The following is a 17,898-nucleotide window of genomic DNA, read 5'->3' as shown; positions in this document are numbered from 1 at the left end:
TCAATACTCCTCACTGAATACTCTACCTAAATAATAAGTTAATTTTTTGTTCATGTATCATGTTTAATACAGACTATTATTGCCATCAATAATTTCTTAAATCATAGATTAAACCATAATTATAGCAGATTCAACCCATCGTGGGACATAATTCCAACAAATCCAGGCTACCGGTCAATCATCTGCCAGTCATGCATAGCGTGATATGCATGATCGCACGGTAGCCTGAATTAGTTTGAAAAACGTCCCACGATGGGTTGAATCTGCTATAAATAAGTCGTTTACATTTTGGTTTGTTTTTGCTAAACCAGCATGTTTGTAATATTTTAATTAAAGACTTCACAAGTATTTTTAGAATGGCAGTAATACCACAATATTAATTCAACTTTTGTCCTTTTCGTTGAAGGTTTCTGTAACCAGCTAATGACAGCGTATACTGTATACATAAGTGCTTATTTTCGCATGCAGGATTTTTTGCAATTTCCGACACAGAGGACATTTTGTGTGTTGGTATATTCACAAAATATATGCCCCTTGTGACAACTCCATGCGACTTTATATTTGTGTGTTGTAAAATTTACGACCTAACCTCTAATGCGTGAAATTCTTGAAAATAAAAACCCTCGTGAAAATTACCACTTCTCCAATAATCTATGAACAGGTGGGCTACAATACTGTGACATCATTTTGTGCCTCAGGCTCAAGGAGTAGAGAGGCTCTTTGCAAAGAGAAAGACTAAGATTGCAACCTGTTTCATAATCATGTTATTATTGTTACCATCAAGTTACGCAGTCCAAAAATAGAATGTTTGCTTGCAGGTATGGAGCAGCACTACCAGCATACAGTGAATTGTCATCAATTAATTCAACTGATATTCATGATACCGTACTGCTAAAAATGCACACTGTCCCGAACTAATCTCAACCAATTACTGAAGGGCATCTATTTATAATTATAAATCCCAATTTTCCACTGTCAACAATTTTGGATGAGTCGAAAAGCAAGATGCTTACCATGCTATTTGTATCAAGTCCATATTAATTTTTATTTAAACAGCACACTATTATGTCACCAAAATTATCTTGTCAAATTTCAATTAAATCATTATAGGAGTACTGTACCAATCTCAAGAAAAAACAAGTCGTGCAAAATACCATTTTCAACTGACTAGCATCCCCCTACACAATTCCAAGTGCTCTGTTTAATACATCTGCTCAAATTAATTACATGTCTAAATAAAATCCCCATCTAAACCTTCCTGTTTAAATAATAACTTCAGATACACTGTTGTTTGAATGTTTATGCATGTGAATTACCATTTTTTTACTTTCATTTTCATCATTTTAAAAGACCCCCCAAAATTGATCACTTAAAAGAGCCAGGGATACTAATTAGGTTGAATACTGTAAATATGTTTGCAAGCAAGCAAGCAAGCAATGCCCAGATTTCCTACCTCAATTGGTGTGGCATCTGGCACCTCACGCAGAATGACTGTACATCTCTTGTGATTTGGCCGCACCTTCTCACCTTTGCCGTCCACCTGCACGAAAGGCGATTCTATAGGGATAAAGAGAACAAAGCAAGTACAGGTGTCATCTTAGAAGTAAAATTCACAATCTTATTTTTTTTAACCATCTTTTTCCCCCAAAGCCTTTATCAATGTTTGTCCATTGAAACACACTTTCATTTTTGTTGTTTTTTACAGGTTCTGCTTTGAACTAGTCACAATGAGCTAAATTACTTTTACTAATAGATCCTCCCAAGCTCAAGCTCCCCTTAAAAGGCTTTTAACTAATATTACTAATCCCATGCCACAATAATAAAAATATTAGTATTCTTCAGAGTTCTCTGAGGTGCTGGACAACAGGTCACATTTCTTGACAAATTTGATTTATTTTTCATCATAATTCGTTTTGCATCTCTGAAGTCTTCTTAAAACTCCTAAATCCCATGAATGATTCAAAATCCTCTTCAACCATACAGCCATAGAATACTCATTTACAATATTTGAAACTCTCCTAAAAATTAAAAAAAGATCAAAGCACACCTGACAATTTTAAAAGCTTAAGTGCCGATTGCCCATGCATAAATTCTATGGATAAATAAGTTTGGTCAATATCTTCATCATCTTGTCATTGTTTAGGATACTTTACCAGAATCTTTCACACTGGTTAACTTTTAACAATCATAATATACATGGATAGCTTGGGAAAAGAATAACTTCCCTGGCCTGGCATAGTTCCCATGTAATAGAGCTACCAATTTCCATCACTAAAAGTCTTTAAAATTTAATTTAATACTGCTTTCAATCATTCAACATAAAATAAATAAATACAAGGATTCAAGCATCACCTCAGTGCAACGAAACTAGTCAAACAGATTTACATGATTCACCAATATTTTCCCAATTTATACGTAAGTAAATATACCAAAGTAGGGCATAAATTCAGAATCTCTGAATCAATCATATTTTAACCCAGAAAGATCAAGACTTGGATAGCTTGTGCAAGTTTTAATGCTAGTTGAAATGTGATTATATTATTAACCATGTTTTCAACACCTCAGGCCAGCCATTTTGTTTTGTTCAGTGCACTGCATTTATGCATTATTTTCTTGTGTACACATTTACGGAGCTTCAGCAAATGCTGTTTACCTTCGTCTGTTCAGTCATGTGATTCTGTGCAAGTGTCACAGATCTGTCAACTGGATTATCATATCATACAAAAGGGATTTGTTTGTTCGGTAATTTCAAAATAACATTCACTTTCTTGGTTTCACTTTTGCTGTATGTGCAATTGTAATAATAAATATACATATTGTATTGGGAAGAATGAAGGGAAATGGGGTTAAAATGATTATATTGATGCTCCCTGCTTGATTGATGGAACCTTGGCAGGTCAGTCAGATCAAAGTGGTCAGATCAACTGATTAAATTTTCATCAGATCACTTTGATATCACAATTTGTCCAGAGCTAATATGACCTGCTAACACCTTGACCACTATACTGAGTGTGGACACTGGACACAGACACCTGACTTCCTTGCATTTGGTAAACAACCCTTGCATGTCAATTTCCCAGAAATTTTATGTCCAACTTCTTTATTTATTCCTGCAAAATGCATAAAATATGCACATGACTGCTTCAAGTGACTGCGAAATATTAAAATTGGTCTGCTTCAAAAGCTGATTTCTGCAAAACAGTCTGTGTGACCTGTAATTTTATGATACAAGTGGTATACTAAAATTTTTAATTTAACTTTCCCAATATTTACACTCTTTTCCCTGCAATTTTGTATAAAATCAGACCAATAAGTCAATCTGCAGGTCAACACTCCCATTCATAACTGATAGGATTATTATCAAGGCATAGAGAGTAAACAAAAGCATAGTGAGTATAAAAAAAGCAAGTACAAAAAAAAAAAAAGAATAGTAAGTAAAAAGAAAAGGTGATTTTCAGTGTACTTGTCAACAACACTTAGAATTAGAATGCATTTTTTTTTCTTCACTGAAAGGTTGCTAGCTCTCGATAAAAAAACAACCTGAGCTTTCATTGTAAGGGTTTTGCATTTGATTCTTACATAACTGGTAGAGAGCATATTAGTATTACACATTTTTAAAGACAAATCTGTTTAAAACAAGCAACCATTCAGCTCCCTGGGTACAATTTGCAGTCAAAATAGTCTTAAAGACCCTTAATGATTAAATTGCGCACCTATTCAGTTTGTTCTCAGATAGACTTTGACAATTACTATTGACCAATCTGATGGAATTATTGCACAGTAACCCATAGTGACATGATACACCAACATAATTGATATAGATGACCTAAAATGTGACCATGTTTGTACCATGTTCCTGTATGGTCATTTGAACAGAGTACGGTACCCCCGGGTCATGTGGAAAAGACTTCAGCAACTGATTGGAAGTCTTAGCAAACTAGTTCAGAAAGATGCACATGCAGTAAACAACCCTGGTGACAGTGTGTTTCATGAGCTTATTGTGATTGTTTACACCAATCAAGTTCTGCATTGCTCTTACTTGATGCAGTGTATTGAATGCGGTGTCCACTGTGTGATCAATTGCGCATTCAATCACCAAAAACTGACTGGTTGAGTATATTTTGATGCTTGCACATATTAGTGTTTTTTGTTAAAAGTCCTGCTACTCCAAATCTCAGACCTTAAAGGAAGTGTCCGGCAATCACAACATTATATCTTATATGTTAGAAAAATAATTATCAATCACGAATCACATGGTTTTATTTAAAACAAAGTCATATTAACCATAAAAACCGAATAAAACAGCCATCTCTCAATACGCGATATTCAAAATTCCCGCGCCGAAATTGTCTAGAGCAATGACGTCCTAACAATTCAATGAAGCCTGACGACATTTGAGCACAAATAACCATGACGCTCACTGCTCTAGAAAATTTCGCGCGGAATTTTGAATATCGCATGTTGAGAGATTGCTGTTTTTATTCGTTTTTATGGTTAATATAAGTTTGTTTTAAATAAAACCATGTGATTCGTGCTTGATAATTATTTTTCAAACATATAAGACATAATGTTGTGATTGCCGGACACGTCCTTTAATTTCTAGATACTGGGATATTAATCACTCTACCAACTTTATTATGGAGCTCAACAAGGAGCTCAATTTATAATGTTCAGTATAAAACATGGTATTTTCAAGAAACGAGGAGCTTGATAATTAGAACCTGAAATGTTGTCAGGAGCTCTCCGAGGAGCTCCAGAAAAATGAAAGTCTGAAATCTGTCTCAAAGACTCATACAAACCTCTTAAAACATCAACAATGAGCTGCATATCCTTGGTGAGTTTCTTGACAGCATTGAAGTTTGCTATTGTTCCAATGGGCACATATTGATCTGAATCCATCTGAGACTGGAGATATCTGTCATTAGCCAAGTTTTCCCTGCAAAGATAAGACAAACACACAATTATATTAATGCTAGCCTACCAAACTATCATGCATTCACAACTTATCCAAATTTACAAGGCCTGTTATCGATTGTCAAAAGTATCGATTGTCGGAAAATTCATAGACTTCCCGACATGTTGATACACTCAATGGTAGTATCGATACACAAACGATATGGCACACATGCTTGGATTATCCCAAATTACTGTCTCCCAATTCCAAGCTGAGCCATAATGTTGTCTCAAACCCCTCCAGAAGATCCAAAAAAAGACTTTACACAGTTGTTTTGTTATGTAGGGGGCCTATTCTGTTGTATAATAAACATTTAAGACACGTAAATTGCATCTTGAAAATGTGTCAATATATCAATACTGTATCGATATGTCGCATAATTTGCTTCCGATATGGCCATGCGTTTTGAACTGAACACCCAAAAAGGGTGGTGGTGTCACACTTTTCACCATGATCGTTTTGTTTTTTGAGAATATCTTTGAAAGTAAAGAAGCTATGGCAATAAATTTGGTACCAAATGAAAGCTAATATATTAATGATGAACTATGGAAAGTTACATGAAGGTATCTTGAACAGAAGCAGAATGGCATTCAATCCAATGACCCAAGTCAGGGGTGGTGGAGGCAGCGGCTCATGAGGCAGCGGCTCACTATGTACAAACTGAATGGGAAATTTCATTTTTGGTGCCTCGCAGTGCAAAAATGTTAATATTTTCTTTAAAAACTAGTGTATATCAATAAATTTGGTATCAAAAGAAAGCTGACATTGTTATCTGAACTTTTATTCTGTAAAATAGTTGAAACAATAAACTGCCTTGAGCTAATGATAGGGGCATGTGCTTTGAACTCGACATCTAAAATGGGCGAGTGGCATCACATTTGTCACTGTGGTCATTAGTTTTTTTAATGTATCATTGGAATAAAAATAGATTTAATAGTAAATTTGGTATCAAATGACAGCTAAAACACTAATTATTAATTATGGAAACGTGTCAATAAGATATCTTGAACATCTATAGAATGGGACTCAATCCAATTGGCCAAGGAAGGGGTGGTGGAGGTAGTGGGGCACTCTGCACAAAACTGTAAGCAAAGTTTTCATTTTGGGAGCCTCATAGTCGGTGCGCAAATATGTTGCTATTTTCCTTTAAAATGAGTGTTCATCAATAAATTTGGTATCAAAAGAAAGCTGACATTATTATCTACACTTTTATTTTGTACAAAGTTAAAATAGTTGGCTGCTTTGGGGTATATGATAGGCCAATGTTCTCCAAGACAATAAAAAAAATTAATTCTATTTCTGTCAATTTTTGAAAGGTTGTATTATTTTACGAAAGTGATAACCCCTCATACATTTATATATTGCAGGAAAGCCCTTACTCTGATCTATCAGAAAATGATATAAAATATGATGCAGGGGTAACACAGAAATGTTAGTGACATTATACTGCTGGACCACTGTCAGTTGATGTTTTGTCTCATGCACATAAATGTAGCATTAGAACCTTACATCTGACAGTGTTTCTGAGTGTCTTGTTGGATTCCTTGTTCAATTTCCTTTCAGAAAATGTATACTTTTATCATGCTGGGGGTATGGTTTGAAAAATATGGGCATTTGAAGGTGAAGGAGTGTCGCGAATTTCAAAGATCAGTGTGTGACGAAAAGTCGGCGAGGTTAAAACACATGGCCATATATCTACTTCAAAAAGCTGTATCGATATCATAACAGGCCTAAAATTTACAATTCCTGCAATACATATAATTTACAGGTTCTGCAGGATTGGCAATTGTTTTGAAATTTTATATGTAAATTAATTTTTTCCTAACCACATCAACACCCCTGTGGTAAACCAATGTGGCTCAGATTAATTAATACCGAGCTTGGCAATTCCAATTTATGTAACAAATATATACATTTCGATTCAAATGAAAAATCTTTTTAAAACAATCATTACAGGCAGACCTGGCAGGGGGCACTTCAATTTTAAATGGATATAGGTGTAGGGCTGGCACTTTTGCACTAAGGGGCATTCGGTGAGAGCAAAATGTAAAAAATATGGGGTCACTGGGTGAGAGCATGATTTTTGGCATTCGGTGAGAGCAAAATGTAAAAAATATGGGGTCATTGGGTGAGAACATGACCTTTTTTTTAAATGGAATCTTTGGGTGAGAACCGAAACAGCGCCACAGAAACATCGAAAATCGAATTTCTAGTTCTGAATGGCTTCAAATTTCTTTGTTTTTTTTCAAAATAAGTAACAAAATCAGTGATAAATGAAAGTTGTTGTTCAAATTGAACTTGTAAGGGTCTTTGGGTGACAGATCAAATGGAAGAACAGGGGGTCTTCGGGTGACAGAGCATGTGTTCGTAAAAAATGTGTGGTCTTTGGGTGACAGCGATGCTGAAAAAGAGGGTCTTAACAGCCCTACATCCGCGGCCCCTCCAAAGTTGGAGGGCCCCCCCCCCCCCCGGGCCTCTAGGTGCACTTGAAGTTATTTAAAATCAAAAAACCTAAAAACAAATAGGCTAAAGCAGATGAATATTTAACCAAAACAGTGATTAATAAATTTCCAAAATTTTGATTTAAACTCCATTTTAAATCACTGGTTTACATCAATCTGATTTAAATCACTGATTTACATCAATCTGATTTAAACCGGCCAACCCCCGGACTGGTTCCAGGTTGCTAATTGTGGTAAGGTTTAGCAACGGCTACAAGAGTAAGCTTCTAGAGAAGATGAAATGCTATTGTTTTCATGCATGAAAACATATGCAATAGTTTGCATCATTGACCAAGCTTCAGCTACCGGTACTTTATTTCAGCTAGGATTACATGTATGCCTAGGGATCAATGAAGTATACTGTTTTATGTTATCAACAAGTAGGTATCTTTTTTTTTTTTTTTACGTGGCATTGTTTCTGAATAGGTGATATTTGTTTTGATGTTGTCTGATTGGCTATTGAAAATTGCAAGTCATTTCAACACAGCAATGTACAGATACATGTACATAGGACCTAGAAATTGCAATAGAGTATCTCTAAATGGTTTGCTAATCCAATGTGACAGTGTGTAACAACATAACTAGTGTAAGCTTACTCGCCATATTACAGTCTGAAAATTGCCACTTCATCTACAACTCATCAGATTATGGTGCAGACTTCAAAAAAAGTACCAATTTTTACGTCCAAATGCACATAATCATGCCATTTTACAACGGTATACCGTATAGCATAGATCAAGCCATTCCCATTTCTAGAGATTTTTCACGAGTGGGTCACTCTTGTCTGCTTTGATTCCTTGCATAAATATGAGCCTCGATCCATAATTAACGATCCCTGGCAGCTATGATTTTCCTTCCATAATTCGTTGTGAAAGCGGGGACCGAGACTAATCAGATGGAAGCTCATTTTCTTGGATGTCCGATGTTGCATAAAACACAGATTTCAGACCGATTTGCTAGCGGATTCTCTCCATTTTTCGGAGGGAAATTTCAAGAGTTTTTTTTTTAATTTCTGGATTTCTAGAAAACTAGCATCTGAGGCAAACAGTAAACAAACTATTTTTGTTTGGCTTTAATATGCACTGATGAATGTGATCTACATGTATGATAATAAAAAACATCTGGGAATGTCTTTACCAATACCACGTGTATAAAGCTTAGAGAGAGATAATATCGCAAAATGTACCTTTTAATGCTGATATGACAACAAGCCATATATATTTTCCCTTTTTTGTACCTTTCATTTCATTATTTACAAACAGAAAACTGACTTGTTTAAATGCCAATTTGTCAAATCAATGCCTTTAGCACATCACTATTACCACTACACACAATCCGTGACCTCTTTACGCAGGAAGATACTCAAACACATCACTACCGTCGCCACACATAAACAAATCTATCGATTCTTTCCCTATGATGTCACTCTGTAAATTGACAAGATATTCATCTACACCTACATATTCAATCACTGTAATGCTGAACACACAACCTTTCATTTTGTTTAATTCTTACCATTTAAATAATAATATCTATGAACTACAGAAACATGATGACACCTGTTTTAATTAATTTAAGCTGCATTGTTCATTCATAAATTTAATTAGTGCAGACAACTTGTGCGTTATATATGAAGGAGAAATATTACGAAAAGATAATTGACACTGCTGAATATCGTAGCATATGGCGACCGAGGGTTAACTCAGTGCCACCTGTAACGAACCGAGAACACATGCAAACAGCCGTAACCAAGACGCATGTTACGTTCGTTAATCAAATGTTGCATCCCTACCAAGCCAGCTACTCACTAAGAGCAGCACTCACTTGCCAAGTCATATCACTCTTCATCCAATCGTATTTATCACACTTGCTTTATTTTTATACAATTAAATTGCTTAGGATAGTGTAGATGCATTATGCTTCCACCACTACATGGAAATTTAAAAGCAACAAATGGATAGATTTCAAACAGCCAAATTTAATGGGTTCCTTTCCTAACAGCGTTTAACATAGACGCTTAAAATGTAGTCAATAAAAAGCATTTAAAAATCAAATGCAACGAGGTGGCATATGTGGCTGGTAAACACAAGATTTTTCCTCCATGTAAGCTCATGCTCCGTCTCTAGAGCCATTTGGTTAAAATTGGTGAGGAGTGCTGGCGTGCATACAAGAGGTTGGCTGACGTCTGTACTGCCTTGACGTCATCCATGACCCAAGCCGGGCTCATTTTTTCACGATCAAGTCTTAATTTACAATTCATGAGGCTAAAATAAATATGGGAAATAACATTAAAAGCAGCTTCTTTTGGATGTAAGAAACCGGGGAAGATTTTTCAATCAATTCAATGGCAATTTAGTCACTTCCTATTTGTTTGTTTTTTTCCTGTCTATTTTTATCCCTTTCTTTCTTTGACATTTCACTGAAATAAAGGGAAGCACAAAATCCTCATATCAGGTTAATTTTTAAATAATATGCAAATTCTGTTTACTTTCCATGCATTTTGTTTCTAAGCAAAACAAATGAGGACAGAGACATTTTGATACATGTACATTCATTAATTGCTTCCTTGTGATGACACTTTTTTTAATAGACAATTAATTACACAGATACCGGTATGGGAGGAAAATCATTGTCTTTATTGCAAATTATCTGTAATATTTTGCGAGTCAGAAATTTCCTGTGTCATATTTAACTGATCAATTGTATTGCATCATGATTAAATACATGTATTCAGCCACTCAATTAATTGCACATACATTTGATTGCAACAATTTGTACATTGTCATTACTCATTACAATGTGCAACTTTTGACACCAGCGAAGTGCTGAAATTAACACCTGTCATTTAATGAACTGATCTTATTCTATCAGTTTATGACAACAATGGACTAGAGATATATTACATAGCAAAATAATTAGTCTAGGACAAGAACCTAACTGCAACAGCTTAGCAATGAATGCTACATGCTCGGTAGTTGCAGTACTGTATGAAAGACCGTCTTCTCTTAGGACATATGTTATGCAGGCAATGGAAGCTGTTACATTTTGCGATATGTAGAAATGTTGAAATTGTGTAAACTAAAATGCAAAACCTGGCAATAGGGTATGGAGGTCTTAAAGGGGTATCATGAAAATACTCTGGACAAGAACCAAATATTTTATGTAACTTAACAGGTTTTTTTGAGCATGAAAACGTTTCCTAAAACAAATAAAGGAAGCTGTTACACTAATCTTCCACTTTCATTTTAACCAATGTAGATTATGTTACTCTGTAAACATGGTCATTAAAAATAACTCATCACTCATTAATTTTTTTCTTCATTAATGTCAAAATAAATAATGTGGTTCCCATACTAAAGACATTTCCCTATTCAAAACAAACACATATGTCATTGTTGTCATAATTTGTTAAAATTACATCAGTGGGACACTGCCCATGTTTTACCCAGGAAGCTAAATGAGGCAATACATTACCAATTGGCTGAAACGCTTTATGAAAAAAAACTGGGGGGGGGGGGGGAAGGGCTTGGAAATTATAAATCAAGTTGAATAATATGATCCGGATGCATCCTTTGTCCCCTATAGAATTCCAATTTTTATAGAATTCCAAGTTTTGAAATAATGCATGAAAAATTTATGTTGTGGCTACCTAGACATTTATTTTGTCTAGTCCAGGTGACATGTATATTAAATCACCACAATGTGTTATTTTACTTCACTCAAAATTACCATTTTGCCCAATGGCAATAACCATTTTGACTTTTAATCATCTTAAATCTGATCCAGATCAGATCAGATTTGCAACAATTCCATAATGAAACAATTTCAATTTGATTTTTATCCTCAGTTTCACCTTCCAGGAAAATCACCAGGTACTGCTGAATGATCATATTGCAAAATTCATACACTTGACAACTGTCAAAGAAATTCATAAGACTTCTCTCTTGCACTTTTTCTCACATCACAAAATATGATTCCCAAAGAATGCATTTTTAATGAAAAGCTCCTACTTAATTTGCACAATTCAAAGCCAAGCTCGCCAAATACCTGTGTGATTAACTTCCACTATTGTTTGCTTCAATTGTCACATTTTTTTCACCTGCCATGAAATGTTCTGCATTCACAATGAAATATCAAGCTGTATACGAAGTTTCAATTTTGCATTATAAATATCCTATGTAATTTGCATCACAAATTTCCCACATGTGATTTTCATTAACACTGATGGTTTCCAGCGAAGATATCTTACACTTCCCATAGTGCATTTCTTCTTTGTACTGATTTGCTATTCAGTGCAACGTGGGTCGATAGTGACAAGAAATAACTCAATTTCAAGATCTGGATGAGCTTTGAGGTATTTTTTGTCACTCTCTACCAGCGCTCGAAATAAGGCGTGTCCTTGCGTCAAATACCCATGAAAGCAGGTGCAAAGAGCAGGAAATCCTAGTTTGAATGTTCCACTGGAAAATCTGGTTCACATAATAGGTCCAGCTCCCTGAGTACACTTTCACTTTAGTTTCCATCAAATTTTCAACCCGGGTTTTCAATTTTCTACAAGCTACATACCGTGATCCCCGTAGTTAATTCTCTCTTTTGAAATTTCAAAGGCATGGGTCTGGGGTCGGACCCTTGAAAATTGATGAGGACCCCGGGACGGACCCTTGAAAATTGACGAGGACCCTTGAAATTTCAAAGGCAAGGGTCCAGAGGACCCTTGGATTTTTCCTCTTATTTCGAGGCCTGCTCTCTACCCATGTTACATTGAATAGCAACTGAGTACAGAGAACAAAGCATTGTGGGAAGTGTAAGATATCTTATCAGACGTGTTTCCATATTGAACCATTCCTTTTATGGCAATCAACTAGTACAGCTGTCTGCTTTCACCTGATTTTTGGTTGTTATTTTATTTTGATATGAAACTTTCTATCAGGTTTTGGTCTTACGCCAGAAATTTTGTAATGCTTTTGAAAAAAAAAAAAGTCACCTGTGGGCCTTCATGACGTACGTTTTTGTTTCTCCTTGTGGTGCCTTTTCTTTTGCATGAACATCTTGGGCTCTCTCTCATGGAAAGGGATGTGGACCTACTCTTGAGCATGTTGGGTATTCTGTGTGGTGCTTTGGTTTACCGTGCAATAGTCTTTTACTCATATCACCTGCTTTTTGTGTTAATTTTGCGTACTTGCCGTTTTTAAGATTTGTAATGTTATATTTGTATATATCGTTTACCTTACATAGTTTTATTCAATTCCTGTACAGTGCCTAGAGGCCGTTTTTGAGTTGGGTGCTATAAAAGTACCTAAAAGTTGAGCATGTAAAACTTGTAAAATGCATGAATGCTTTTCAAGATAGGATTAGATTTGTAAATAATACCTTGATATTTTTGCCTCATTGCTATTCTGAGAAATGAGCCAATTATTTTTTTTTCTTTCTGCAACTGTTACAGTAGCTGTTACGCAAATCCATGTGGATTTGCCCTGTCAATGTTTTACAAGATTCTTTGCGCGAATGGATTCTTATCAGATTTCTAGGACTGTAGTTCATGGAATGTTCATGGAAACTTTCTGTGACTACATGTTAATCACAATGATCTATTATAGCGATTTATCACTGTGTAGTTTCCTACCACCTCTTTCCCTCCCCACCAAAACAACACCTTTCCACTTATCAAGATTCAAGGTTATAATGATGAGCCTGTGACATGTATCTCTTGATTATTTCATTTTACATTTCCCAGAATAGAACTACATCCATGAATAAACCCAAGGATGTGAGCGGTTACATGGATTCACGTTTAACCGACCGCGAATGCACTATCCGATTAGGAAAATCACTAACCATTTAAAAACGTTTTTCTTTTCGATTATGGAGTGTCCCTGGACCTAGATTTAACTGCTAGGATCATTAATGGTTGACATTTAAAAAAAAGAAGAAAAAAAAGAAGAAAAAAAAGAAAAGAAAGATAGGCCCTAGTGTTTTTATATGCAAAGTTATAATTTGTTTTCATGTCATACTCTATTAATGAATTCAAAATGGATACAAATTCAATGCATTTTGAAATCATTAATAGAGTATGACATGAACATACAATGTAAATTATAACTTTGCATAAAAATACTGGGCCTACTTTTCTTTTCTTTTTTTCTTTTATTACTTATCTTCTTTTTTTTAATGTCAACCATGAATGATCCTAGCATTTTAAATTAGCTCTAGGAACAAAGACACTCCAAAACAGAAAATATATATATTTGAAATGTTTAATTTATAATTTATCTTTTCAGCATTATATATTTTTTTATTTAACTCAGCATCTATCACAGCAAACTTATCTCCCGCGTGTTGATTTAACTTTTATCTTTTCGCTCGCTAGCGTTAGTTTTTTTGTCCTCATACAGCGTACACGCATCCGCGTTTATTTGGTCTGCTTAACAACGTCGCGATATATTGTTTTGTTTTGTTTCGCTTTCAAATATTTGGCATCACTTGATAAAGGACCATTGGTCCGAAACGTCGTGTGTTTATATTAAACCATTGTGTGTTTTTTACAACAAACTGGTACTGTTTTTACTTATTATCTACGACTCTATTTTTTTGCATACGTTTACACAGTTAACAGATCGGATTGTAACCGGTTACACATTTCCGACCGGATTGTAACCGGTTACACGTTTAGCAAAATATCTGTGAGGTCACACCCTCCGAATAAACACTCACCTAGAAAAGTAGTACTCTAGTTGATGCTGTAGTAACTTGCGCAGATCGTTACCTTTCGGTAGCTCCTGCTGTGACAAATCTTCAGCTGAAAAAGATGAAAATATTACAAAAATGTTACAGCAAATCTAGTAATACATATAAAGGGCCGATTTCATCTTAGTAAATTAACTATCAACCCACTTTTCCTGCCATTTTTGTATAAAAAATGCAAGCACCAATTTTGTGAATTGGACAATTTTGTATCGCTGGTCCTGGATTATTAAGAAGTACTTTTTATTCAGACAAATGTCGGTGAGCTGTGTTCAATCTGTCGGACAGAGTATTGTCTATGAAGCCCAATGAGGTAGAGTGCTTTTTTGTGTTTTCAAACCCAAATTTCAAACAAATCTTTCATTTCCTTACCTCTTGAAACCAAATAAATTTCTTGGAAGTCTAAGCTAGAATGATTAAAATTTGAGAATCGCATCTGATTCTTACAAGCAAATGTAAAAAGAATCAACAGATTCGCAACCTTATGTTGTGTATTCAAGGTATAGGTTTACAAGAAATTGATTCTTGCAAATTGTGTGTATTTACAATCATCACTAGAATTGATTACTTCAGCACTACCACCCTCTCACATTTGAAGCAACTATACACTGGGCTCATACATATTAAACCAAGTAAATAAGTATCTTCAAGGTATAGTGTACCACCTTTTCAGTTCAATTTTCTTAACCTTATCATCAAGATGGTGTTTGCCCAACACCTCTCGCTGTCTTTTTACAAACTGTGGCAGGCAAAGCAAGTCATCTGTGGGTTAAGTTACCTTGCTAGTCACGCTTCGTAGGAGTCAAGCAAATTTTGAAAATGCTAGCGATAGAAACCAACCCTGACACATTTCCTGCACATAGAATAATGTACTTTTCTAACGCCAGTTAAACCTCACTTCAGCAAAATAATTTTTTTCATTTTCATTAATCTCATTAGATTCTTACTAAATTTAAAGGACCAGTGCATAGTTTGACAATTTCGTGCATTTCTGCAGTAAATGTTCTCCATAGCCATTTCCAGTTATCCCACTAAAATGTTATACTGTAATGACACTTGCCGCTAGCCTTTTTCACATGTATACATGCATGGCAGACATATGGACACAATCAAGGTTTTTCACAAATGGCTGATACATCATGCCGCTTGCCGCAGCGGCATTACTTGGGGGGTTGATTCTTCAGCAGAAAATTGCTGTTCCCAGCAAAATTGCCATTGCATTTGTCACAATGCTCACAAACAAGGAATTATTATGGTCCTAACTTCTATCATGCATTCATGTTGTACTTTGAAATATGTGACATATGATCATGGTCAATAATTGTACAATCTTACCTGTAACTATTTGCCCATTTGGCAAGTATGGGAAGTCTGTACCAGGTATGTATCCATTATGCAGAGGGAATACAGGTGATTCTGATGTGGGAGGATATCCCACATTACCACCACCACTGCCTCCTCCTCCTCCTCCACCACCTCCTCCACTACTCTGGGATTGGTGGTATTTGCCCACATCCCCATTCATTTGGTACCCTACAAGAGAAATAAAATACAAAACTATATTTAATATAAGAAATGAACAAAAAAGCTACAAGGTAGTAATCCGTTATAGTTACAGAAAATAGGAGGTAAGAATGTGTAAAGAGGAAAAGGGAAAAGGAATAAATGTGTTAAAATGATGCTGAAAGGTGTGTCAGTTTTAGAAGTTTTTAGGCTCTTTTCAATATTCACAGCAGTAGTGCGAAATGTAACACCTGGATCTTCTGTAGCAATTCTATGGATTTCTAACATTTGTATCCTCCGCTCAATATATAGGTCATATATGTGTCATAATCAGGAAATAATCTATCAAGATATCATATGCGGAAATAATTTAAGATTTAAATTTTGTGTTGGGATCCTAAGGATAGTGGTTTGTGGGGAAATATTGTCATTTTTCATCGCATCTTAAATTTAAGAACCAAATTCCCATTCAATATTTGAATGTCTTTAGTTGATAGATTGCCTGTTCTACAAATATTGAATATTTATGAGTACAATGGGAAGAATATTTTCATGAGGTGAAATATGGTCTGCTCATATTTCAATGAATGAAAATATTCTTTACATTGAACGAATACAAATATTTGTTTGTTACTTTTATATAACTCTTAATTCATATTCTTCAAATCACCGGGAATACAAATTAAAAAATATATATAAAGTGTATTTATTTTAGACACGACACCCACACTTATAATCGACGACCGTGTGCGCTACACTCGCGTTCGTCATTGTCAACATTGCCAAGGTAGCTGCGTGCGAGTGCAATGGAAAATGGACTATTGCACTCGCGCAAGTCATTTTCTAAGAATGGCAATAATAATCATTATGTTTTCAGGGTTATTAGGAGTTAAGAAAACCTAATAATGATAATACTGGATGGCTTATTTCGCATGATACCATAACATATCAGATTCGTCATACCAATATCGAACTCGCAGTTGGCTCGTCCGATATTTTTATGACTCATCCGATATGTTATGGTATCATGCTCAGCCATCCCAATATTATATCAATATCGACCAATCAAATGATAAGAATCTTTGTATGAGCTATATAAAAGTGACTCTAGCTATTTATTTTTACAGTATGTGTTAAAAAGCTGCAAAAAGGTCTGCTGAACCACTATTACAATGAAGCTGTAACACTTCTATGCTGCTTACTGCACACTTCAGGGTTTTACATCACACACACACAATTTCCGTAACTTCTGAACTGAGATGATTGCACCTGTCCTGTGCTACTAGTTACATAACAAACAAGACAAAAATATACAGCAAGTAAGGGGCCAACACCAAAGTTGTGGTGGTTTGTGGCAAGCATTTTATTCTTTCTTTTTGCTACAAGTTTTCCATTTACTCACTCATTCTAGCACACTGGATCTTTTGCTAAGACATTCATATTCGATCCTAGGTTTCAGCATTCTGTTAACCCTGACCATGTCAAAACAACAGCCTAACTGCTTGTTTGCAATTTTTGTCACACTTGTATGCTGCCATCCAGGATTGGAACGCACTTCCTGCTCATGTGTACTTGCACCCATGTTTAAATCAAGCTTCAAGTGTTTTTAAATACGTAGGCAATTTTTCACACAAAATATATCGTGTAAAATTGGGCTCATCTTCTAGAATATGATCACTTTATCTCCAGGTATGATGATCGAAGGCACTCTGTCTTCCTGTTGGTTACGACTGTGTTGATATGATAACAACGTTCTTAGGATGTTCATAGCATGTGACTGCTCATAACATCCGTGAAATGATCAAAGTCTCTCGTTGAGCTAGTTACTTTGTATGATCATGTCCTAATTAAGTGCTTAAAAGTAAAATCCATGTGAGACTTCATTTTGACATTGTATCACGCTAACTCTTATGAAGTTGAGCATGAAATTTAATGTGGCAGCATTGTTTGCACAAGCATGATTAGTCCATGATGACAAAATTGCATAGGGATTTTGTTTTGTTTATTATTTTGCTTCATTCCCTAATCCATTCCACTTATTATGATACTGAAAAATCTAATAAATATACCAGTATTTGAAACAGGCTCAATGGTTTTGCATTAAAACTGGTTTAGTTTGTATCAGGGGCCTCTTGAAATAGCAAGCATTAAGGGTGAGCTGCAGTAAAGCGGTTAGCTAGCAGCTGCTCTATTGGCCTA

At 35.4% G+C, this 17,898-nt stretch overlaps 1 protein-coding gene across 1 annotated transcript in view; it reads right to left on the bottom strand.

Moving 5' to 3' along the window:
- Window positions 1-17,898, bottom strand: part of LOC140156025 (uncharacterized) — a 70,563-nt gene that overhangs the window by 21,357 nt on the left and 31,308 nt on the right. Inside the window, 4 exon segments of the mRNA XM_072179121.1 lie at window positions 1,454-1,557; window positions 4,800-4,936; window positions 14,167-14,251; window positions 15,532-15,729. Of these exon segments, the coding sequence (XP_072035222.1) occupies window positions 1,454-1,557; window positions 4,800-4,936; window positions 14,167-14,251; window positions 15,532-15,729 (524 nt within the window).

Source organism: Amphiura filiformis, chromosome 6 (genome assembly GCF_039555335.1).
Source record: "Amphiura filiformis chromosome 6, Afil_fr2py, whole genome shotgun sequence".
NCBI classification, from domain to species: Eukaryota; Metazoa; Echinodermata; class Ophiuroidea; order Amphilepidida; family Amphiuridae; genus Amphiura; species Amphiura filiformis.
Note: the sequence above shows the minus strand (reverse complement) of the source record. Positions and strands in the feature narration are given on the sequence as shown.